General features: G+C 37.8%; 1 protein-coding gene across 5 annotated transcripts in view; it reads right to left on the reverse strand.

Annotated features, from left to right (window-relative positions):
* TTC8 (tetratricopeptide repeat domain 8) overlaps window positions 1–25,581 on the reverse strand; it is a 58,761-nt gene that overhangs the window by 20,821 nt on the left and 12,359 nt on the right. For 3 of the 5 annotated variants that reach the window (XM_047079857.1, XM_047079854.1, XM_047079855.1), the window contains 8 exons: window positions 21,479–21,599; window positions 20,075–20,138; window positions 19,808–19,967; window positions 19,518–19,607; window positions 17,337–17,381; window positions 8,424–8,509; window positions 4,107–4,194; window positions 1,636–1,746 (listed from right to left, as the gene is read on the reverse strand). In XM_047079857.1, coding sequence (XP_046935813.1) covers window positions 1,636–1,746; window positions 4,107–4,194; window positions 8,424–8,509; window positions 17,337–17,381; window positions 19,518–19,607; window positions 19,808–19,967; window positions 20,075–20,138; window positions 21,479–21,599 — 765 coding nt within the window. The remainder of the gene's footprint in view (window positions 1–1,635; window positions 1,747–4,106; window positions 4,195–8,423; window positions 8,510–17,336; window positions 17,382–19,517; window positions 19,608–19,807; window positions 19,968–20,074; window positions 20,139–21,478; window positions 21,600–25,581) is intronic. The other 2 variants (XM_047079859.1, XM_047079858.1) reach the window with 1 other exon arrangement.

The following is a 25,581-nucleotide window of genomic DNA, read 5'->3' on the forward strand; positions in this document are numbered from 1 at the left end:
GCAAAAATAATATAAAAACAGGGAGGGGGACAAACCATAAAAGACTCTTAAATATAGAGAATAAACAGAGGGTTGCTGGAGGGATTGGGAGGGGAGATGGTCTAAATGGGTAAGGGGCATTAAGGAATCTACTCCTGAAATCATTGTTGCACCATATGCTAACTAACTTGGATGTAAATTAAACAATTAAAAAAAAAAAAAAAGGCCTGCTTATAAGGTTGGCCCTTGGCTGGCATCTGAGAACTTGGAGGGTTTCTTATATTGATATAAAACTTCCCTCAAATGATAAGAGGGGCTCACACACCTAAACTATCTGTGTAAACAATGTGGTGCATAAATCTGATGTGGTGTGTGAATACCTGCTTTATTTCTTGGAGTCTGGGATTTCGGTACATGGTGGGCAGAAGGTGCCCATATGACCAACCCCCAGTAATAACATTGAGTATCAAGTCTCTGATAGACAATGCTTCATACATGTTGTCACAACTTGTTACTAGAAGAATTAAATGTGTCCTGTGTGACTCCACTGGTGGAAGACTCCTAGTAACTTGTGTGCCTGATTTCCTCTGAACTTTGACCTGTGTGCCTTTTCCTTTTACTGAGTTTGCTTCATAGCCTTTTGGTATAATAAGTCTTAGCTGTGAGTGCCACTGAATGCTGAATCCTGAGTCCTTCTAATAAAGCACTGAACCTCAGGGTGGTTTTGGGAACCACCAAAATAACATCTTCCTGGAGAGAATTACAAAATATTCACTGAAGCACAAAACAAGATCTAAATAAGTGGAGAATTATACCATGATGGAGAGTGGGAAGAAAGGCAGCCCACCCACCCCATCATTCATATATCCAATGAAATTCCAATCAGTATGCCTGCAGGAGTTATTCTGATTATTGGTGGTTCTCAATAAGTCAATCCTAAAATCAATATGGAAAAACAAAGGATCAAAAATAACCATCTGTGAAGAAGAACAGGTGGTAGAATTTGTCCAACTTGGTAGAGGAATTATTGTAAAGCTACAGTAATTAGGCAACAGGAAGGTATCTCAGTGGGGCTTCCATAGAATCTGACAACATGATTCCAAAATTTGTAAGAATAAGCAAAAGTCCAAAATGGACAAAACATTCCTGATAAAGATGAACACAGAGTTGTGCCAAATGGCATTTGAGGCTTCAATACATAGGTGGTATAATATTGGTACAAGGATAGACAAACAGAAGAATAGAATAGAATAGAATAGAATAGAATAGAATAGAATAGAATAGAATAGAATAGAATAGAATAGACAGCCCCCAAAACATACCTACCATGTATAGAAAAAAAGTTGATAATTTGACATTACAGACTTTGGAGAAGGATCAAAAGATGTGCTGGACAAAAAGCTATCTATAGGGGGAAACTCATTTAAACCCCTACCTCCTACCACACTTTATAGTCTTTTGTATGTTTTAAATACTTCATAATAAAAACTTAGTTGACTAAACACATACACTAAAACTCTCTGACTCTGTTAGTAAACCACAGGCCAGTGATCATAATTTTATAAACTGTTCTCCTTCCTAGGATCCCAAGGGCCTATGAGCTTCTTAAGTAGCGTTTAACTTCAATTTTACACCAACTTTTTGAATAAGCCTTACCTCATAGATCCTGGCAATTCCACAAAGTAGGGTTACTTCTCCTGGAAACTTATCTAAGCCTTGTTTGAAAAGATTTAAAGCCGTCACTGGCTGATCCAATGAGACGTAAACCTAAAACCAAGATACATTTCAATAAAAGTACTGGCACTTAAAATAACAGTATTTGTTACGACAAGTTTATAATTACTGCTTAGTGACACATGATCTCCTAGATGTTACAGTAAGAAGTTAATTTCCAATAGTGATGTTACAGTTTTACCTTCACGTGTCGTATCTGAAGCATTTATTCATTTATCCCTTCAACAAATGCTCATTGTGGCCTTGTATTGCCACAGAGACTGAGCAGTAACTCAGCAAGAAAGGAACAAGGGAAAATCTGTTTAGGATAGGACAGATACAAGTATGTCTATAAGCGGGCACTAAGGAACCAAATTCGAGACTGAAGTTGAAGACGAAGAAAGAGGAAGGACCCAAGGAACAACAAAGTCTGCAAGAGAGCAGCAGCAGAGACTCTGTGGAGAAGCTGATTTTCAAAAGGGGTCTCCAGAAATAGAGGACGAACGGACTTGTGAAGAATGGCGTCAGGGAGTTGAGAAAGTCATCACTTGATGGCTTCCACTTAATTAGCAATTAGAACAGTAGCGTGGATAAACCACACACTTCATAGAAATTTCTAAAGTAGAGAATTATAGTTTTAGGGATGGAAACATAAGATTATGACATTTTTTTCTTCATGATCTTGGATCCTCTGTTTCTTTCCAAATTGTGTTTTGAAGAAGGTCTTCATGGGAAAACTGTGTATAGCGTCTAATGCTTACGTATGAGATTAAAAGGAGAGGTATGGATGAAAAATTTTCAATATTTACTTCATACACTACTGAACTGCTTTTTTAAATAAAATAAATAATTTAATATACTAAGTAATACAAAATGTTTGATAATTTTTTAAATTAACAATCTAATATTTGCAGAAATAATACTGTTCCTAATCAGATTGATGTTTATTACCTAGCAATTACTCTTTTACATATTAAAGAAAATAAGAAAATTTTACTTTTATACAGTCATGAAGGCAACAAGAGATTTAAGCAAATCAATTTATGGAAAAATATGTCAAGCCATGTACTTAACAATAGTTAAAAAGCATATTTTTTTTAACCACCGGGCAAGTGATTATCAGTTAAGAAAATGACAAATAGCGTGACCTAAGTTTTCATTTCAAGGTGTCAGAAAAGTTTAAAAGTCTACTGTGATGCTTAGAAGCTTCCTTAAGAATTTTAATATGTAACGTACCGAAGGTGGACTTAGTTTCAAACATCTCTGAAAACTACAGTAAATATATCAAGATTATTTGGCACCGTAAGATTATATGATGTAACTTTCATTGTGTCCTTTTAGGACACAAATTCTTAAAACCGTATTTAGGAAGTAGTTCTTCCTTTTATATCTCTTCTTTTCAACCTCCTTTACCACACTTTTTCATTTTAAAGTGTTTTTTGTTTTCTGTTTTGTTTTGAGAGAGCAGGGGAGGGGCAGAGAGAGGGGACGACAGAGGATCTGAGGCAGGCTCCACACTGACAGCAGAGAGAGCCAGATGCAGGGCTCGAACCCAGAAACTATGAGATAGAACATGACCTGAGCCAAAGGCAGACGCTTCACCAACTGAGCCACCCAGGAGCCCCGGCACTTTTTAATTTTTAAAAAATTCTTCAAGATACAGTATGATGATGTCCTAACTGCCACTTCATCAAATGTTTCTAGAAGCCCTGGTGAGGGGCCAAGATGTAACTTTTCTCCCAGGACTGAAAATTCTAAGTGGCCCTTCACCTCTTTTGTGGCTGTGGGGGGCAGCAGGGGACAGTGAGTAGGAAGACCTGCGTTTCAGTGCTGGCTCTAAATAGCCAAGTGACCCTGAAAACCCTACTGGAGCTTCTTTAAGTCTCTGTGGCCATAAAAGTACAATGGAAATGTGAAACCTACCTTGTAGGGTTGCTACGAATCATACATTAAACTGTGTGTGGAACAGACCTGATATAATACCTTGTACTGAATAGGTGTTCACTAAAGGGGAAATCTTTGTTGTTATGGCCAAGCCAGGAAATGAAGGACCTACGTAAAAACAGTCCCCGTTCTCTACCGTGTGCTGAGGTGGGAGTCTGGCAGGTTGTAGGAACTATGGCCTCTCTGGGGCCTGTTACCCATGAGGGTGGTGACAAGCCTACGGCAGCTTCTTCTACTCTGATGGGCAATCTTTCAAAGGGGTTTTCTTATTTTTCATGGCAATCAATTTCTCCTGAGACCGTTAGCCTCCATATGTTCTCACTTTTCCACTTGCTATAAAGAAAAATATGTCTGAGCACATTAACTTGCCAAATATTCCTGAAGAAACTGGCAACTCTCCGTGTATACTGGCCAGAATTTGAACCTTTATTTTGAGAAGACAGATTTCACTCTGGTTTAAGAATACTTACTTTTGCCAAGTAGAGAAATGTATCTACCATTTCCTGCTGCTTCAGGGCTGATTTAAACTGTTTTTCTGCTTCACGATACATTCCTAACCTAAGAACAGTCATTTAAAAAATTAGACATTCAACTTAAAAATACTCTAGCACTTATTCACACACTGAGGATATGAATAGAGACAAGTTACATTTCTATCTCGAGGAGTGAGTGTGTACTAAAGAAGGTAATGTCAAACACACATATAAATTAATATTCGCATTATGTTTATACAGTTTAGCAAAAAGTTGCCTATTTCCCATGTTCACGGCCGTGCAACCCTCAAACGGTGTGTAGAAAGTCTGTCTGGACAGCAGGGCTAACAGCTGCCGGTGAGCCAGGTCATACCAGTTTACCACCCAAAGAGCTTATGATCAGCTGGACATATGGCAAGTGACCTGAATAAATGCTTAAGGTCTCCATTTTATTAGAAGAACTTGATGGCATTTCTATGAAAATATTACCTGCTCTGGGACAAAGGCCCATTTTTAAAGCCATTCTTAAACAGTTTTGATGTAAGTAGTAACTGCTACTTGAGGGAAACAGGTATGCCATGTTGTGATTCTAGAAACATTTTCTTCTCCTTTTTTGTCTTCATATCCAATACAGATTGTCCTAGTCTACAAATCTGAGATCTGTTCCTTGTCTCACTGAAGCCGTCCTGATATCAGCCCAGGGAACGTTCTATTACCACTAACTCAATCGTGGAAGCATACTTGAGCCTGTCCTAGATCTGTCGGGCTTTCTCATAACTACTCATTGCTCGCCAGCCAAGAGCTACTTGGGCACCTTACGATGCTTTTACTTTGTGAAAGTTGGAACAGTACACAGTATGTTCCCTCAGTCTACTTCCGTTCATAGTGAATGAAACAGCTGTATCCTAACAGCTGTTGGAAGATATAAGATTAATGGGGTTCAAAGCAACCTCCTCCCAAACACTGCCCTAAAATTAGAGAGAATGTGTTAAACGGCAGAAGCCCCCATATAACTTTTACAAGAGTATTCATAAAATGTTACCAAAGAACTCTAAAGTTCTGAAAAACGGCATAACTCTCTACACAGCTTCGACTGAACATTCAAGTCTCAAGCATATGGCTAAAGTTCAGCCACTGAATTCTGTGAACACTTAATTATCCACGAGAGTCTGGATATTTTTATCTAATATGATGTCTCTTCCCAAAAATGATTTAAAAGGGATTACAATGTAATCCTATAAAACACATGCAAAACAAGAATGAGAAAACAGATTTTTTTCAAACAATGGTGATGGAAAGATAAACAAGTTAAAAAACAAAAAAGCAATCAGAGCCATTTAACTTCCCTGGAAACCAAAGAAAGGAAGGATGGATCATACATATTTTTTTATTACCACACCCTCAAGAGAGAACTTCTAGTACTATCAAAAAGGAATAACCACATGGGTTCTTGTGCAAAGGAAATTAACTGGGCCATGTATAAAGAAAGACTAGGAATAATGAAAATATCAGTCAGGTTCAGGAACAACGGCCAATATCAGAGAGTCAAAGTCCAGAGATAACCCACCAACTGCTGAGCTTTTCTCTCCAATTTAATTCAATAAATACTGTCAAGCACCAACTGCATGCACATTTCATAACACAAAAATGAAGATCGCAACAATGTCCTAAAGGCACAAATAAGCATGAAACAAAACGTTCACAAATAAATGGAATCATATTATGGCCAATAAGAGGAAAAAAAAGTGTTTTGAGAGCACAGAGGAGGAGTGAACCAAGATAGTTTCAGGGAGGAAGAGACAGGCAAGCCTTTGAAGGCTAGAGAGGGTGGGATGGGGGTTGCGTAACATCTCTGCTGGAAACAAACTAAACTGTCAGCACAGGCACACAGAGAGCACAGTGCACAGCATGGTAGGGGAATGCTGAGTTGTCTAGGGAGGTCGGTAGGGTGCAACTGGAAGGAAGGACACAATAAGTAATGGGGGAAGAGAGAGAGATGGGCAGGCGTGTGGACTGGACAAGATCAGGCGTGCCACATTTAAAATCCAGATTTCATCCTCCAGGTGGTGGAGATTAACCAGAGAATCCAACCAGAGCTGTTTTTTTCACAACACTGTTCTGACGGTCGTTTCTAAGAAGGGCTGATGGAGCAAGAAAATGGGGGCAGAGAATCCAGATTAGAAGCCAATGGAACAATTCAAACAAAACGAAAAGCCAGAATTCAGGCACTGGTATGAGAATGGGTAGTAAGGGAACAGCTGTGAGAGCTACTTGTAGACAAAGAATTGGCAGAATTTACTGATCAGAGCAAAATTTGGGGCTACATCCTCTGGTAATCCACCCTTGACCTCTCCAGTCCAACGTGGGAGCTCTTTTTCTGGGCTTGCTTCTATCATGGTGGGAGCTAGGCTTATAATTGTTTACTGTCCTCTCTTCCCTCCCCTTTCTGCCCTCCCTCCCCTAATCCCCTATGATTTTTTTAAATCATTTATTCTGTTTATGTTTGAGAGAGCGAGTGTGCGTGGGGGAGGGGCAGAGAGAGAGAGAGACACACAGAATCCAAAGCAGGCTCCAGGCTCCGAGCTGTCAGCACAGAGCCCAATGCAGGGTTCGAACCCACGGAATGCAAGATCATGCCCTGAGCCAAAGTCGGATGCTCAATTGACTGAGGCACCCAGGTGCCCCAACTGTAAACCATTTAAAGGAAAGACTGTCTAATAAATATTGGTAACCCTTGTACCTGGCAGGGTAGCAGCTCGTTACATAGCTTAGTGAGTGAATGCAGGAGTGCTGAGCACAACAAAGATGAGAGGTTATTAAGGGACAGAGAAGAACTCTGACTAATACGGCAAGGTGCACTCATTTAAATGCCATCTTACACGGACGGCAGAAGGAGTCCAAATTGTGCTTGTCTTTAATTATTAAAGATTTCTTAAGTTTTTGTTTAGAAGCTCAGGATTTCAAGCTTGCCTTCAGAAATTATACTCATAAAAATTTAATGGTATAATGCTACAAAATTACCTTTTAGTAGAAAATACTTCCTCAATCTAACAGCAGAGAAAACACGTAAGTTCTATGTAAAAATACCTAAGTGGAAAGTAGTCTTAATTTCAACCGAAAAAGAATAAGCATTCTTTTTATTCCATTTATATATTTCCTTTTCCTCACAGTGTTGGACTGATAAGTTCATCTGAAGGATGCTCAGAGTAACCGGTCTACCTGGTTTTGAATAATGAAAGACATATTTATCTTTATAAAATACAATTGCCCGTTTGTCTCTATTTTTCAAATGCTTCAAATGCACTTCAATTGTAGAAAACAAGTTTTAGATCATTTACTAGTTGCTGTACAGTATTCATAAAACTAATTACAACTTTCCTGACCTCGCAGCTAATTTGCTTAAAAAACATGTTTAAACATTAAGTGAATTAATGGAAGATTATTCAGATCCTAGAGAAACACCATGGAATTGTGCAAATAAGAGAACTGGCCTCAGAAAACTGAGCTCTAATTCTTGTCCTGCCACTTACTAGCTGTGTGAATCTGGACAAGTCACTTTTTCTGAGGCTCAATTTTTCCCATCTGGACAAAGGGCTAATAATTGCAACTACCTCCAGGTGCTGTGAGGTTTAAGGTAAAGTAACAAATGGACAAGCTATCTCCCAACTGTAAAGCACACTACAGATGTGAGGCATTGGGGGAAATAAAAAGACTTGAGAGCAAGAGGAGAAGAATGGGAATCAACAGCCTCAGCTCTAACTGCTCCGTTACTGACTGGTCTCGTATTAACTAGTTCCTGATGCAAATCACAGGCTCTCTCTGGCCTCAGCCTCCTCATCTAAAAAGTGCTGTCGTATCTGATGGTCTCACAGTTTCCCTGGCCCGGCACTACAATTTTACTATTCTAAATTTTCTTTAATGTTTGTTTATTTTTGAGAGAGACAGAGACCCAATGCAAGCAGAGGAAGGGCAGAAAGAGAGGGAGACACAGAATCCGAAGCAGGTTCCAGGCTCTGAGCTGTCAACATAGAGCCAAACACAGGGCTTGAACCCACGAGCAGTGAGATCATGACCTGAGCCGAAGTCGGAGGCTCAAACGACTGAGCCACCCAGGCGCCCCTACAATTTTATTATTCTAAAGGTATCAGTTCTTGGTGTTACCATGTGATTGTTCAGGAAGTGCTTTCTCAAGTAAGTCAAAGGCCCAGTTCTTATTTCTTCCTGAGGAAATCTACCCAGAAAAATAATGATCAGAGTTGAGACTCTAAAATATGTCACTACATCTAAGGCCTTCACAAATCATCAAAATTTTACCTGTAGTAACACTTTCCAATCTGCACTTTCCACCACCAGTCCTTGTACTGAGAGTACTCTGTGGAGAGGGCAGCCAAGTCCAAAGCCTTTGAAAACAACTCATTTTAGATTAGGATTTTCTTTTCTAACAATAAACAGAAACAATAAATAATGAAATGAACCATGTAATTAGCATCAATCAAAACATGCATTAGAAATCAGACAGAAACTCAAGTTGTTCATGTTTCCAGATGGCTCCACCAATTTTCCCTAAATAATCAGTTCCAGACCAGAGGGCTGACAGCAGATGAATAGTAAAAACTGATCAAAGAAAAGAAGATGGACAATATGTTAGAATACAATGCTAATATACAAGGCTTAAAATGGATATTTAAAAATCCCCCAAGTTGTACCCTCCCCCCACCCTTTATCTACCATCCAATGATCCCTGTAAAGTCAGTGGTGGTCAAGTCTTTGGTGTGTCAGCCAGGTCCAACTTCAGGCCCCACTTTATAGACAGATGTAGAGAAATAGAAAAAGGTCAAGTAAGCAGACAGAAGAAGGCCTGGAAAACAGGATCGTGAAGAAGAGTCAAAGGACAAGGGCACTTGGGTATCTGCTGTCTTCAACCACCATTGTTCCATCATCCTGACCTCGCCTCACGTCCAGTGATGCTGAGGGTCAGACCTGCCTTTGCTGCAGACTGAAAAAGATCTGAGTTGCTTGCATATTTTACATGGGTTTATCCCTCTCTCTCCAACATCTTCTAGTTTGTTCCTTCCAGTGTTTATAGATGACTAAATAGGAATTCAGATTTTATACAGAAGTAGAAACCATTTGGACAAAAAGGAAAGCAAATCAATCTTTCCACAAATTTGAAGCTCATGTAAAGATCTAGTGAATAAAAACTCAAGTTATTAGTTAAAAGAGAATTCTCACGTTTTATGATACGAGTCTTTCTCTCAAGATTGGAAAACTCTTACTCTTTAGCCAGTGTTAGTATAATCATTATATCCAACAGTTAAAGTATCTCTCAGATTTTCAGTTCTGTGATCTCAGAATATATCCCATATTACTGTCCATGTCTTAATGTGAACTCATTGCTGAAATGCAAGCCAGATGAGTTCCTTTGATGTCCCACCACAGAATTAATAACTTTTCCTTGTGTTTCCTCATCTTCCCTTACTCCAGGGGAGACTTCTAAAGATGCAAACTCTTTATAAAGGAACCGTGTCACCATGCTGAGGTTCTAATGCACCTGAAAATCAAAACCTCTATTTGAAAGCTATGTGAATTAAAAACAAGCCACATGCTACTCTCGTATGCTTATTTTTCTTTTTTCCTCCAAGCCAGAAATAAAAGTGGAAGCAAAAAATGGGGAAAAATTATAACGTCAGTTAGATTCTCTCCCAAAATACTTGAAAAACATATTTTCAATCAGCTCAATTTGGGACTGCATTGTAAATATCTGAACATGTTAATTTTAACTTAATCTTTATAAAGAACTTTTCTAGCAGATAGATCACATACACTCTCATGTTTAATATAAAAGACCTTCTATTTTTTCAGAAAAATATGTCTTTCTCAATTTGCTACATATTCTAATTTTCCAAGGTTAGATTTAGTGCTTGTTACAGGCTGCTGATTTTGTTTATGGTCCTAAAACAAGTCTTCCTATGTAAGACCTCTGTGTTTGTTCTCAACTGATTAAGGAAATTAATATGACTTATTGATATGGAATAAAAATGTAAAAAATATACATTTTAATGATCATTCCTCAAATGAACACTGAGGCTGCACTAGACAAAACTATTTATGACTATTTCAAATGGGCTTTAAGTTCCCTGAGAACAGGCACCCCTTCTTACACATCTCTGTGGTTCTGATATGTTGCCATGCTGTTAAGAGGCACTCAAGGATGATGTGTTGAGTGAATTAATTCTATTCCTTATTTCTGACTTATACTGAAAATAACTTAAGAGCCAAACAAAACTCATAGTAGTAAGATTTATAATTAAAAGAAACTAACATTTTAAAATGTTAAAGTGATGACAGATCTTTATTTCTTTAAAGTCTTTCTCAATTTTTCAAAATAAATGACTATGTAACATTTAAGAATCTTTGAAAAATCAATCTAATATCCAGATATTCATAAAGGCCTAGAATGTCATATAAAAGCCATAAGTTTATAAAAGTCCACAGGAGAGGGGACCTTGGCAGATCTAGGCTACATAATGTTTGTGAATACAACCAACCGAGCATCACAGTGTATTTCTTTTTTTTTTTTAATGTTTATTTATTTTGAGAGAGAGAGAGTAGGGTAAAGGGAGAGAGGGAGGATCCCAAGCAGGCTCTGCACTGTCAGCACAGAGGCAGGGCTTGATCCCACAACCGTGAGATCATGACCTGAGACAACATCCAGAGGTGGACACTTAACTAAGCCCCCCAAGGCATCCCATCCAGTGTATTTCTAAGCGACAGTGCTCCAACCATTAATATTTTTAAAAACCAGTCATCCTTTAGCTATTGTTATAGTTGCAACAACTTCAGGATGATGAAATTAAAGAGAATATGGAAATAAAGATTCCAGAATCAACCCACATGCCACTTTAATTTTGCCAATACTGCCAATATCACCCCAAAAGGCACAAGCGAGGAGGGAAGGGAGTTATTAAGAACTCAGAGGCAGAAATACGGTTTTCTATAAGTCAGCTTTACTTCTTATCATTTAGCCATTACTTCATAACATTCTCTATATTTACCTCCAGTATCCTCCATATTTGTCTGCAGATAAACACAGAATCAACCACCCACATGGCACTTAAGTTTTGTCAACACTGCCCCCACAAATGGAAAAAGCATTAAGAACGGAAAGACACAAATATAGTTTTCCATGGGAAGATCAATTTCATTCTTTCTTAAGTACCACTTCACATTATCCTCATTTGTCTATTGTATGTTCGTGTTTGTGTGAAATGGTTTATTTAAAAAGAAATCTGGAGGCCACCCAAATTAACCAGTATAAAAGCACCTCTGATTTCTTAAGAATGTTAAAAAAAAAAAAATTCCTCTTTTCTTTTTCCAGATAATGTCATAAAACAGAGTTTGTGGAAAAAAGGCATGAAAATGCATGCTTTCTGCTCATTACCTAAATCCTTCTTCCTTTCAGAAAATAACATTTATGATAAAAATCTAAAGTGACATCTTAATGGGACAATCTGATCCATAGCAGAACTATAATGCAATGAGTCCATAACAGAGTAAGAAAACAGAAACGGGGCATCTGTCCTGCTCGATCCTCCTCACATCCGTCACAGTACCCAATAATTATTTGTTTCAAGAATAACCCAGTCGAGAAATAAACCAATCAATAAATTCATGAATAAAAAGGAAAACAGAGGAACCAACAATTTGTGCTTTTTGCAAAATAAAAACAAAAATTTCTTAATTTCATGTTCTATAAAATATATGTATTGAGGGTAAGCAGATGAAAATAACAAGCAGGATATAATTAATTACAAATATTTTATTTTATTACTGCCCCTAATTTATAGCTAAACTTATAAATGAAAAGTTGCTATAACATTATTGAAAATTTTGGAAAAAATTGGATAAAGTTTTGGTAAAACTGGATACTTTCCATTACTGCCACAAGGTATAGTTTTTCAATTTACTGTCGTACTCTTTTCAATTTACCGTTGGCACCATGGAGGCATTTAACAAATATCTGTAGAATTAACACACCTTCGTTCTATAATACTTTTATTTCCTTTTTTTTTCTTTTTGGTAATACCTTCTAGCATATGTTATAGTATATATTTAGACTAATAACTATTTAACATACGTACTAAATGTTATACTCTGTGGGCTTAACATTATAAACACTTTTCTGTTTCTGCCCGAGTTTTGTAATTATGATTTTTTTAATGGCTGCATAAAACGCTAGGATGCAGTGTAGTGTAACTTAGGTTGTTAATCCGGATTGCTTAGTTACTACGGCTAATGCTACAATGAACATCTGCAAATAGAGCACTTGTGAAATTTCTTAAGAAGTTAAAATTACATACACAATAGGAATATGTTATCTTATTCTGTTTTATATTACCATACTCTTTTCCAAATTATTGTACCATTTAAAATACCATCTATGGGGCGCCTGGGTGGCGCAGTCGGTTAAGCGTCCGACTTCAGCCAGGTCACGATCTCACAGTCTGTGAGTTCGAGCCCCGCGTCGGGCTCTGGGCTGATGGCTCAGAGCCTGGAGCCTGTTTCCGATTCTGTGTCTCCCTCTCTCTCTGCCCCTCCCCCATTCATGCTCTGTCTCTCTCTGTCCCAAAAATAAATAAACGTTGAAAAAAAAAAAAAAAAAAAAAATACCATCTATATCAGGGTAACAATTTACTCCACTCTTTCCCAGCATTTTTTTTTCAAATTTCAGAAATGTGAAATTGAAAGTCCAAATTCTTTAAGTTACTTTTTTGTGTTAGAAAGTGCATCTCTAGTGTGCTTGTTTACTGGCATTTTCTCTAATGTCAATTTTCTGTCACTGGATCATTTCCATTTCCACAAAAAATTTCCTAACAAATTTAGATAAGCTTTTTCCTATTTAACAAACACTAACATTTTTAAATCATGCTTATGTACATATTTCATCCTTCTGTTGTCCTTTTACATTTGTTTGGTTTTGTTTCTGTTCACTGTGCAGAGATATATATAAGTCAGTATATGAATATATACTGAGATATATATGAATCAGATATATATGAATCCATAAGTCTCTATTGTTTGCTAGTTTAAATTATTTTTCATTCTTCACTAATCAAATGTCTAAAAGAAAGTCTTTAAACAAATTTTCTCAACAGTGTTGTTTAATGAAGCATAAGGATCTGTTTCCAAAAAAGTAAAAAATTGTGCTCAATGTTGCTTGTTTCTAGAGTATTGAGTCTTTCGCTGTTCTTAAGAATAAAAATACAGGGGCACCTGGGTGGCTCAGTCGGTTAAGCGTTCAACTTCTGCTCAGGTCATAATCTCCCAGCTTGTGGGTTCAAGCCCCACATCGGGCTCTGGGCTGACAGCCCAGAGCCTGGAGCCTGCTTCGGATTCTGAGTTTTCCTCTCTCTCTGCCCGTCCCTGGTTTGTGCTCTTTCTCTTTCTCAAACACAAATATTTTTTAAAAATTTTTTTTAAAAGAATAAAAATATAAAATTTGTAAGTGGGGACTCCAGCTCTCAACAGTAGTTTGTATCACTTCCTTGCTACTGAGATCTATTTGAGAGTCATTTTTGCTGTGCTTTTTCTCTTAATTTATGGACTTCCTTCATTGAGCTAGGAGACACACACCCTCCTATTTGTTTGTTATATCAAGCTCTGGTCCTCAAGTCCTGTTCATGCTCCCAGTTCTATTATCCTACACTAGGAGGCCTAGCATTCCAGCCTTCGATTTTTAATTTTTTAAATGTTTATTTATTTTTGAGAGAGAGACACACACAGAGACAGCATGAGCAGGGGACAAACAGAGAGAGGAGGAGACACAGAATCCAAAGTAGGCTCCAGGCTCTGAGCTGTCAGCACAGAGCCCGACACGGGGCTCGAACTCACAAACCACGAGATCATGACCTGAGCCAATGTCAGATGCTTAACCGACTGAGCCACCCAGGTGCCCCCCAGCCTTCTATTAATCATCGCCTTTCAAGCTATATTCTTCAGCAGTAGTTCCCAATCCTGGCTGAAAACTAGCATTGCCTGTGGAGCTTTTACAAACAACAGATTGACCAGACATACTCGTGGGGATTCTGATTCAGAAAGTCTAGCAGGGATCCAGAAATCCATGACATTAAAATTCACCAGGTAAGCAGTGCCTGGGTGGGTCAGCTGGTTAAGCGTCTGACTTCAGCTCAGGTCACAACCTTGTGGTCCATGAGTTTAAGTCCCGCATCAGACTCTGTGCTGACTGCTCAGAGCCTGGAGCTTGCTTCTGATTCTGTGTCTCCGTTTCTCTTCTGCCCCTTCCCTACTCACACTCTGTCTCTCTCTCTCAAAAATAAACAAATGTTAAAAAAAACTTTTTAAATAAATAAATAAAATTCACCAAGTGATTCAGAAACAGCTGGATTTAGGAACTACTTAAGAGCCCTAGGATTTGAGGGGCAGGAGCTCAGAGAGTGGAGGAGTAAGGAGGTGGCCCAGTGGGTGTATTCTTGGTCTGTTACTTCTGCTTGAACTCCTGCAGCCCTGCTTTTTGTCTGTTTTCTACAGCAGGGTCTGGATAAGATTTTGTTTGAAGAAAAAGGTTTGTGTTGTTTAAATAAAAAATTTGAAAGTCGCTGCTCTGTTTAAGATCAAATGTTTTTAATCAATGAATATGAAGAACTGTGAAAGCATTCTATAATACATCATACGTAAAGGTTAAAGTGGTAGAATCTTTAGAGTCTTTAAGATCCTTAGGATCTTTAGAAGAGAAGCTCAGTTAGTGCAGAGAATAAATCCTATTTTATTTCACTGTGGCTCCTATTCCTCAACACCATTATATCAATGCCAAGATGTAGAATGACATCCTTGAGATGAATGTATTGATAAAGACGTCATCCCTGTGATCTCCAAACAGCATACGATCTGTCTTTCTGAACCCATGGTCTGCAACTCCTCCCCTCACAGACCTCACTACAGCCACCCTTGCCTCCTTCCTGCTCCTCGAACAACCCACGCATGCTCCCACTCAGGGTTTTTGCGGTTATTCTCTCTGACTTACATATTCTTCCTACACAGAACTGCACGGTCTGCCCCCCACCATCAGGTCTCCGATTAAGTGTCTTTTCAGAGTGGATTTCACTGACCACCTCCCACCCCATCCAAAATGGCATCTTCCCCCATGTCACTGTATTCGCTTCCCTGTTCTTTCACTTCTGTAGTACTTACTATCCCATGACATGTTACGTGTTTCTAAATGTGCTAATTATCTCTATTCCTTGCACAACCAGAATATAACCTCCAAAAGAGCAGAGATTTTTGTCTGCTTGCTTCACTCTGTAATCTCAGGGCTAGATCAGGGCCTGGCACACCACAGTGGCTCAGAAATTTGGGGATGAAAGAACAAAGGTCTCTTCAATAAATAAATCCTCCAAAAGTCAAGATACAGCTTTATGTTATGTAGAGATCGACTCATTTATGAATAGGAACGGTGTTTGGATGTTTCTTTATAATGATGGTATAACTCTATGATTTTACATGTCATACTGTGACTCTGACCAGCTTTACATGAAGTGAAAAAGGCGTGTACTGACTTATTTACAGAAATGTGCATGATTTCTGCTCCAACCTTAGCTTCCTCTCTTCCCTACGTGGCCACGTCCACTAGCACTCATCACAGACAACTTCTACATTCTGTGTATTGGGCCTAGGCTCTCACCTACATTTAGTACCACATCTTCCAGTACATGCAAGTATCTGCACTTGGATAGCCTGTCATAGTTTCAAACTACAAATGCCTTCAAGTGCATTACCCAGCTTCCTTAGAAACTGACTTCCTTCCCTAATTATCCCATTTCTGTTAGTAAAACAATCATTCTTCTTGTAGCATCTTTAGGAGACAGGTTTGACATGTTTCTTTCCTCTGTCCTCCACATCAAATCTATCATCAAGTTCTGCCACTGCTTTCTTTAAAAATGTCTCTCTGATGCTCCCACTTCTTAGTATATGGCCTATTTATTTCTCACCCCGTATCTTGCTCGTGTTTTTAACCCTTTCTTTACGTTTATTTCCCCTCCTTCCCAAAAATCTGACTTACTTTGTGGATCTTTACTAATATCACCCTTTTGAATTTTTTTTTCCCTTTGCTACCTGGTGACAGTTTCACAGCTTGGCAAGTACCTCTTTAATTGCCTCATTATGCCAATTTTATTTTCTCAGCTGGACTGCATGCCTGATAGAGTCAGGAAAAAATATATTTTTATTAGTTTTCCTAGTATATGGCATTGTGGCTGACACACAGAAAACACAACTGAGGAAAACGTTTTTATTTCCCTGAATATTTAACATATGCATATAAAGCTTTTTCCCTAAACTAATAAGAAAATGAGGGAAAGTACTATCATTAGACACTGCAGAATTAACTACGTTCAATTTGACAAAATTTGTGAAGTTACTGGTCATTTGCATATTAGCATGTAAAAAGTGAGGGGGCGCCTGGGTGCCTCATTCAGTTAAGTGTCTGACTTCAGCTTAGGTCATGATCTCATGGTTCATGAGCCCCACATTGGGCTCTGTGCTGACAGCTTGGACCATGGAGCCTGCTTCGGATTCTCTGTCTTCCTCTCTCTCAGCCCCTTCCCTGCTCATGCTCTGTCTCTCTTAAAATAAATAAACGTTAAAAAAAAAAACAACTTTTTATAAATGAAGAAGTCCTATGCATATAACCTTAAAAGTCTGTTAAGAGACTACAAAGATGTTTAAGTATTATTGAAGCTGGGTGATGGGTGATACTGGCTCATTATATTATTCTCTGCACTTGTGTGTTTGAATTTTTCTATCATAAAATGTTAAAGGAGGGATAAGGGGCGTGCTACAAAAAAAAACAGAAATACACATATTAATAAACCTATAATTCACTATATGGACTACAGAAAAAAATGGATCAATAACGCTATTAGTATAAAAAATAAACTGTAGCAAAAGCACATTATACAATATTCTCAACTATCTATATCTTGCTTTTTAGTGGAAATCTATGTAGTCTATGGACTAGGCACAGTTCTTACCTCTTCTATATTTATACAACTTTTCCTATTGAAAATAACAGTGGATTTGAAAGTATTAGTAATGCTCCAATTTTTAATAATTCCGTCTGTTTATAAGGTCAGAAATAGAACATTTCAGAGTTGAAATCCCCAAAGTCAGAAAAATTACAATAAAAGAAAAGAGCATGAATTCAAAACTTACAGTCTTAACATCATTTTCATGATGAAAGATATATTCAAACAAAGCCTATGAAGAAAAAAAAAGGCCAAAAATACATTAGATTTTATTTTACCAAAAGCACTCTATTGGTATATCTGATACGGATATACTCAGACCATTTTGACAGCAGCTGGGTTGAACCAAAATAACAGGTACACTAAACGTGCCTTCATAAGTAAAGGGTCTATCCATCATTTGTTATAATCAGCATTTTAAAATACAGTGATTTATACTTGATTCTTGTTTTTACAAACTGGAAAACTGAAATAACTGAACAAGGTTTTTCGTATTATATGCACTATTTTACTACAAAGAGAGATGAAAAGACCAACTCTGAGATTATCCTAAAACAGATTCAGCCCATTTTTTTATACACTCTGCACATGTTATACAGTCATTATGATAATGATAATGACACTTTAGACATGGGAAAAATCCGGAAATTCCTTCTGAAACAAAGTAGATCTTAGGCGTAAAGTGGGATGTGTACATGACTCTAATGTGCAGCTAGGTCTGAGAACCATTATTTTAATACTTCTCCCAGCTCATCTGGATAAATAAGCATTGACCAAATTACCTCTTAGTGGTATCATGTTTGTCCATAAAACCATCAATGTACCCTTGCAAAGAGGTTAGCGTATCAAGGTTATTAACAAAGAAGACTTAAGAGGCAACCAAAGGAAGAAAAAAGAAATCAGGACAAGGCCCTTCTTTTAAAAACTATACCTGACCCTCCATTCGCTCGGTGATCAAGAAGAAAAGTTAAGAGTACAGCTTGTGCTCCCGTTGCTATGAAAGGAGTAGAGACTCAAGCAATCAATGCTAGAAATGAGTCTTGATGAGTAAAGGCAAATTGGAAACCAAAGACAGAAAAAAAACCTGGCATTACTTCTATAAAAAAGCACAAAATCTGATTCAGTTTAAATCTAGTAACAGACCAGGTCTGTCCTGGAAGCATCATAGTTTGAGGGAGATGCCTCCATGGGCTACACTCCCTGAATAGAAAACAGCAATGGTACCAACCAGCCATCCAGCCACCTCAAATAAATGGCCGAAAAGGGCAGGGGAACTGGATACTCCTTATGAGTTGCTGTTAATACTTCACTCTCATGAAGGTAAGGGAAATACACATAGCTTTACAATTTTGCTAAATGAAGTTGACAGGATTGCTGTCAAATGAGAAATTAAAACATCACAGGCATTATTATTCCCTATCATATAATTCCCTATCAACTGACATTTCTTTTTCAGCTTTTAATTTCAAGTCTGTATGGCTCATGTCCATTCTTATATAACCTCGTGTTTGACATTTAGTAAATATATTAAATGCCATTAGAATTCAGATTCAGAATGAGCTCAGCACTGATGCATAGAATTCACAGACATTACAGCTAAAAACTTGAGCTAGGGTTAGACCAGTTTCAGCAACAGCTAAGCGCTCATGTCTCTGAATTATTCCAAGCTCAACTTCAAGTTTATTTTTACACTAGAAAGGTCACGGGCCCCACCTTTCCCTCTCAGTCTCTCTTTTTCTCACTCTCACACATACACACACTTACTTTCACTCTCCCTTTCTCCTTAACATAAAGGAGCATCTAATCTTTGAGTAGTTAGAATTAGTAAGGTAATTCTCAATGAGGATCACTCAAGCCAGACAATGGCTTATGGAGATGCTTGCCTAATTAGTAATTAAACGAACATATTTTTTTCATCTTCTTTTTGACAGTCATAAAATTCTACAAGGATAGAAAATTATTTTTCTGAGAATAGTCCAAGAGGGAAAAGGAGAAAACACACACACACACACACACACACACACACACGCGCGCGCGCACACACACACACACACACACACACACACACAGATGACCTTATAAATTTCATTCCATGAAGATGATGCTGCTTGTCTGCTTTGTTTATCAATTACTATTTTTTGTTATAAGTGACTACAATTTCCTATGCAATGGTATTGTATACTTTATTTCTGACTGACTTTCCTTAACTCAAAAGACTAAGAGAAATTTTATACAGTAATTAAACATTTCCATTTCAAGCAAGATATGGCCTTTCCTTCACAAAAGAAATTTTTATTTCCTACAATGTTATCAGGATAACATATCTAACATTACTACTTCATAACATAAAATCATTTTAAGTACATACCTTTGCCAATTTAGGTTTCTGGGCATATTTTGTTAAATTCAGTCTAGATAAATTTATAAAAGGTCCATCAGGACTTGTAAGCATGGAAGCCTATGGGGAAAAATGACAGAACAAGAAATCTGAAACTCCCTCTGGAAATATAAATTGAGTGTAATGAGCATAAGTAAAAAGAACCACCTTCAAAAAATCTGCCATGTGACTTTCCACTATTAACAACAGCAAAATAAGATATAACGTAACACCAAGCTACTCTGGTAATACAAAGATAGGGTAAAGCTGACAGAATTTACCGTTCCCAGCCTGACAAATCTTCCAGTTGTGCTGGTGACTGGGCGAGCTGTGTAGGCAGTTCTGGGTGTTCTGATGGCCTGTTCCATAGTGCCAGGCCTTCCGCTCTGTGTGCTGGGTCTAAGGAAACCTGTAATGGGCCTTCCAGCTTGAGTGATTGGCCTGTGAAGAGTGTACATTGTGAAAATACCAAGAAGATCAATAAGGGAAGATTCTCATACAATCTGGTCAGTATTTAATGGCAGAAGGTATGAAACAGAAGTACATACCTGATGGCTGGACTAGGCCCTCCTGTCTGATTAGTTCCAGGCAGTTTCAAGGATGTTCCCGGGCCTACGACATGAGATGGCAAATTCAATTTATAGATTAGTTATTAATCTGTAAAAACTGTCAGCTGTTGTAATTTTCAGAAATGTGCCGGCCTGGTGAAAAAGACGTTAATAACAGGAAATATATTAGGGAAAGGTGTTTGAGACTGATATTTATTAAAAATCATGGTATTTTATGTTCTTACTTTAATCTTCACACTAAGTCTGTAAGGTAGGCTGTATTCACCCATTTAGCAAAAGGGTTTAGTAAACAGGTCAACCTATTAATAGAGGTGGGTTTCAAACTCAAGGCTGGCAGACTCCAGAGCACCCAAAGACGGTTCTATGCTCATAGTGTATTTCTGATACAAACTTCTCCCAACAAAAGATCATGTACCCACAAGATACAGAATTTAGAAATTTTAACTCCAAAAGAACAAAATGATGGGGGGAAAAAGGAATTTTAGCATGAACCATATGTATTTTGTTTCCTCAATTTCCATTTGAAGCTTTAAAACAGTTATTATCTTGGGGCACCTGGGTGGCTCAATCAGTGAAGTGTCCGACTTCAGCTCAGGTCACGATCTCGCAGTTTGTGGGTTTGGGCCCCGAATCGGGCTGTGTGCTAACAGCTTAGAGCTTGGAACCTACTTCAGACTCTGTCTCCCTCTCTCTCAGCCCCTCCCCTACTTGCATTTTGTCTCTCTCTCTCTCTCTCTCTCAAAAATGAACATTAAAAAATATTTTTAATTTATTATTTTTCAAAACATAAAAATGACTGACAACAGTTATAACTAATAAATACCAGCAAGACCACCATACATTACGGTAATCACTAAATACCATTTGCTCCAACACATCTGCAAGCTGGGGGCTGGGCCTCTGCGGCAATCCCAGTGGGCATTCACAGGCCAGTGTATTACCCCATCACCTCATATCATGCATTAGAGCAAATCACCTTCAATTATTACAGTGAAGTGATGTTGTCCAAAGATCCTTTTTTTTTTTTAATCCTTTTAGAAGACTTGAGTTGTTTGGATGCTTCCTGTGTTTCGACTCTCGGATAAACAATTTTCTCTTAGATAAGCAGTTCAGCTAGAATCCATTTTAAATATAAAATCTGTTTAAATGCATAACATAGCTTGTATTGAAAAATTGTTTTATACAGCAATCCCACATCTTAAGTTTAAGATAGTGTAATTGAATTGTGGAAGGAAAGTCTTTGTACTATATGACAGGATAGAGACCATTAACCTGAAGCAGTGTTTTTTTCATGTATATAATGTCTTGTGTTTATTTTATACACATGTAGTATTCTTCCTCCTAATGGCATTTCATTTGCTTAAGTGAAAAACCAATACTTACGTGGAACTTGAGCAATAGCATTTTCATCCAGCATCATTTCTGCAATTCCTTCCTGATCTACGTCAATTTCATCTACATATACCATTTCAGTGAGTGCCCGTGCCTTCAAAATCCAAGCTGCCTATAAACATGGATAAAATAAAGCACACATTAAGTAGTATTAGAAGTACTGCCTAGCCTATAGAAGATTTATTATCATCTAAATTTTATTAGACATGTTTACCGTTTAATACATTATGCTAATTTAAAGAGCTATTTCAAGAAACTAATACAAGGCAAGGTCATTACTAATCAAGAAATGCCCATTAGATCAATTACCTAGTAGTCTTCTAACATGCCTTTTTGTAAGTAAAAGAAGAACTTCAGAGAAAATTTTACTGGAATAATAATTCGAAAATCAATTAAGAAAGCTCTGACCACAGTGCTCTTTCTGCCTTCCTCCTTCAGGACCAAAGTCCCTCATGAAGACCTCCCTGATGGTTTAGTTCTAAACCTACTTTCCTCTTGTCTTTCTCACAGGGCATTCTCTTTACACTTCCATCAAATGTACTCACATATTCGAGAAACGCTGTAATTATCAGGCATAGGTTAGCTCCCTTCCCCAAAACACAAGCCTTTTTACCTTGTTCAGTTCTGAATTTTCCGTAACACCTATGGTTTTTGCACATAATAGGTATTCCAAAAATGTTGAATTGAACTAAGAGCAATTTCTCCCAATTCCCAAGAAGCTAATCAACACAGTCTTGGCTGCTTCGTGATCTAGCCAGTAGAAAACCTGCTAGAAAGTGGGGGGGGGGGGGGGGGCAGGGAATGGAAAAGGTAATTAAGGAATCTGGAAAATATCAACTTCACTCTACCTTGAGAAATTAGATGTCAAGGTGTGCACCATTAATTAATATCTTGCTCAACATTTAAAACAGCTTTATCAGAAATGTTTACCTTTCTGCTTCACTACAGAACAGAAGCAGAGAACAAGAAAGCTCGGTGTCCTTGAGCAGCAGCACAGACCTGATACTCTATAGTGCAGAGGAAGCAGCAGCAAGGGAAGTTTGGTGGGAGGCAGGGTAGGGCTCACCATACTAGGGAACCGGCTGTGAAGCCGGCTGAAGGAGGAACAGACAGAGAGGAACAGACGAAAGCTACAGAGTTCCAAAAAGTCCTCGCGTAAAGAACCCAAGATGCATTCAATCAGTCGGTCCATACCTACGGAGCACTTCCTAGTTACATAGCATTGGGCTAGGTTCTGAAGAGGAAGCATGAGAAGATTAAAACTTGGATCCTAATTTCCCTGAACACATCACCTACTGAATTAATTGACAAGGCAAAGCAGGGCATGATAGGTGGCAGGTGTGTGGTATAGACAATAGTTTTATAGGAATTAAAAAGTAGAGATCCTTTTGTGGGCTAAAATAACTGGAATGCATGCATTAGACAAAAGTTCTTAAGGAAAAGGAAAATTCTTCATGCTTTCACTTTAATGGGAATAAAAAAGGCGGCCTTCATAGCCGTAGGTTCCTAAAATGAAATTATATTTGGTTAGATGATTGGGTTTTTTAGCTTCTACTTTCCTGGGTGAGATTTACTGGATTCAGATAACTTAAAATGTTTCAACTGTGTGGATTTAACACAATTGAATAAGCAGAATATGGAATCAAAGAATTCATTTGTTAAATAAATAAATAAATAGATAGATAGATAAATTCCAGTCGTAACTGCATCTAACTGTAAGAGCCACTAAAGTGTGGAAACAATTGGAGGTTTTCATTCATCAAAGATCAGGAAGGTCGGCAGATCTTTATAACTCTGCTCAGGGGTCAGGGAAGTCATCTCTGGCTTCAACTCATGGTTTAATTTAACTTCAAAGATGGAAATAAGTAATCCTGATTTATCTTGAGTCTCCACAGCTCATACTGCCCTGCAAGGATCTGACAGCTTTCATTTCTCAAAAGGGCATTCCTTGCTCAGCATGCTGGTGGACAGGAAGGATTGCAGCATTTTCTTTGAAACAGTAAAGCAGGATATGGGCGCCACTGGTTCACTCCCATATTACTAGGGAGCACCAATGGCATGCCAGGTCCTGGCGACAGAGAAGTAAGCCACGGCTCAACTAGCTTACACAAATTTCGGTGTTGTAGGGAAAGCGCAGTGATAAAAGTCTGGAGCATGCTACGGGAGTACAGAGAGAGGCACCCAGCCGCCTGGGAGTAGAGGAAGGGTAGGAGAAAAGAGTTTGCTAGTGGCAAAGACGGGAAAGCATGTATTAGGCCAAGAGAACGGGACAAGGGCAGGCTAGCTTGAGGGCTCAAGGCATGCTTGGTAACTCCAAAACAGTTGAGTACGGTTGAAGAATCAGGTTCAGCTGAGGCAGCAGTCAGAGAAGAAGCTAGAGAAAAAAGGCAAAGGGCAGTTGAGGGACCCTGTATGCTCCAGTAAGGTGTAGGGACTTTTATCCTGATGATGAGCTAATGAAACTTTAAAACTCCAACTTGGAATCCTAGTTAAATCGACCTTCTAAAAGTCAACTTTTTATTATTATCGTATCACCTATATGGCTGGGTATTAATTATCCCTGCACATATCTTTTTAATAATTAGCATGTACATACCGTTATCTCATAGTTAACTCCATCATTCTTCCTGACATCCAGCCTCCTACTAACCTCTCAGATATTACGGAGGTGCAAATTTTTTTAATATTAGGCTAAGTAAAAGAAAAGAAAGTAAATCTACTTTTCCCTCACCACCAAATGAATAAATGCTTCAGAAGCCAAATAGGAACATCTTTTTTAAAAGGTTATTCTATAAGATTTCACTTTTTCAAAAAGGTAAATGGATCTATATTTCAGTTTCTAAAATTTAATTCTTCAGAAGTAGAAATCGTGGTGGGAATCTTTTATATTTAAAGATCTATAATAAAATCTACTTAAACTATTATTTAATTTTAAATTTCATCATTTTTTGAGAATACTAATCTTCCTGACTTTCCTCTTGTCCTAACACAAATGACCTTGAAAATCACATATCACTGCTTGCTTAAACATCAGATTGTATTCAAAGAACTGCTCTTGGCAATGTGAACAATTCTTGAGATTTTAATGAAAACAGCAGATGGGGCTTTGGCTTTAAAAAAAATTTTTTTTAATTTTATTTTGGAAACAAGCCAAGTATGTTTTACAGCCCTAAAATCCTGTTAAAGTTTTTCAAAAAGTTCAAAACTAATCAGTGATTACATTAAAATGCATAACAAAGCACAAGGGGATGATCCCAAACTGGTCCTTGAATCTAAATAAAAAATACAAATTGGTTTTATTAAATATGTTTAAGTTGTTACTACATGACAGGGTCATGCAGTTTATGTAAATATATTTGAATGCCTATATATTGGAAAGTACTGTGAAATCAACAAAAATCACAGAAGTGCAGGAACTTTTTTCAAGGGAAAAGCATGTGAGTCATTTATATCGTTCTTTATCTGTAAAACATAATCCCATCTCATTCACCTACTGAGGTAGTCTACAGGACATTATTCTTGAGGCAATGATGGAAAGGAAAGGAAAATAATGCCTTACTTGTACTACCTTTGGTGAGGTTGATTCAATTTTAGTTATGAAAGTAAACATATGAAAAGTGAAAAAGTCTACTGACTGAGCAAAACATGTTGAAATTGTCTCATTCCTTTTAATACAGAATTGGAGGCCAAGAGTTTAAGACATAAAAGAAACAATTTTGCTAGATTATTAGTAGAATAAAGCTACCAAGGAACAGTCTGTCTAACCTGAGCGAGCCATCGTAAGAATCGGTATAACATCTGACACTCTGCCTACTCTAGGAAAATGAAAACTTAGCACAAAATATTGAATTGTTATTGTAAAGCCTCATTTATTTTGAAGTTGTGCAAAAGAGGAAGGCAAAATGTATGACTAATGAGTTCAAAAGAATCCCATCAGCCTTGTTCCCTTTTTATTCTTTTAGATCACTATCCAGATAGTGATAGATAATGAAGTCTACAGTAACAGAACAAGAAAGTAATACTAAATACAGGTCCTTCATGAAGTCCCTGCATGGTTTGAAACTTTCAAATGCCATTTACAGTTTTAAAACCAT

Source organism: Lynx rufus, unplaced genomic scaffold, assembly GCF_022079265.1.
Source record: "Lynx rufus isolate CCGP_SWC_20201006 ecotype Redwood Valley unplaced genomic scaffold, mLynRuf1.p SCAF_17, whole genome shotgun sequence".
Lineage (NCBI taxonomy): Eukaryota > Metazoa > Chordata > Mammalia > Carnivora > Felidae > Lynx > Lynx rufus.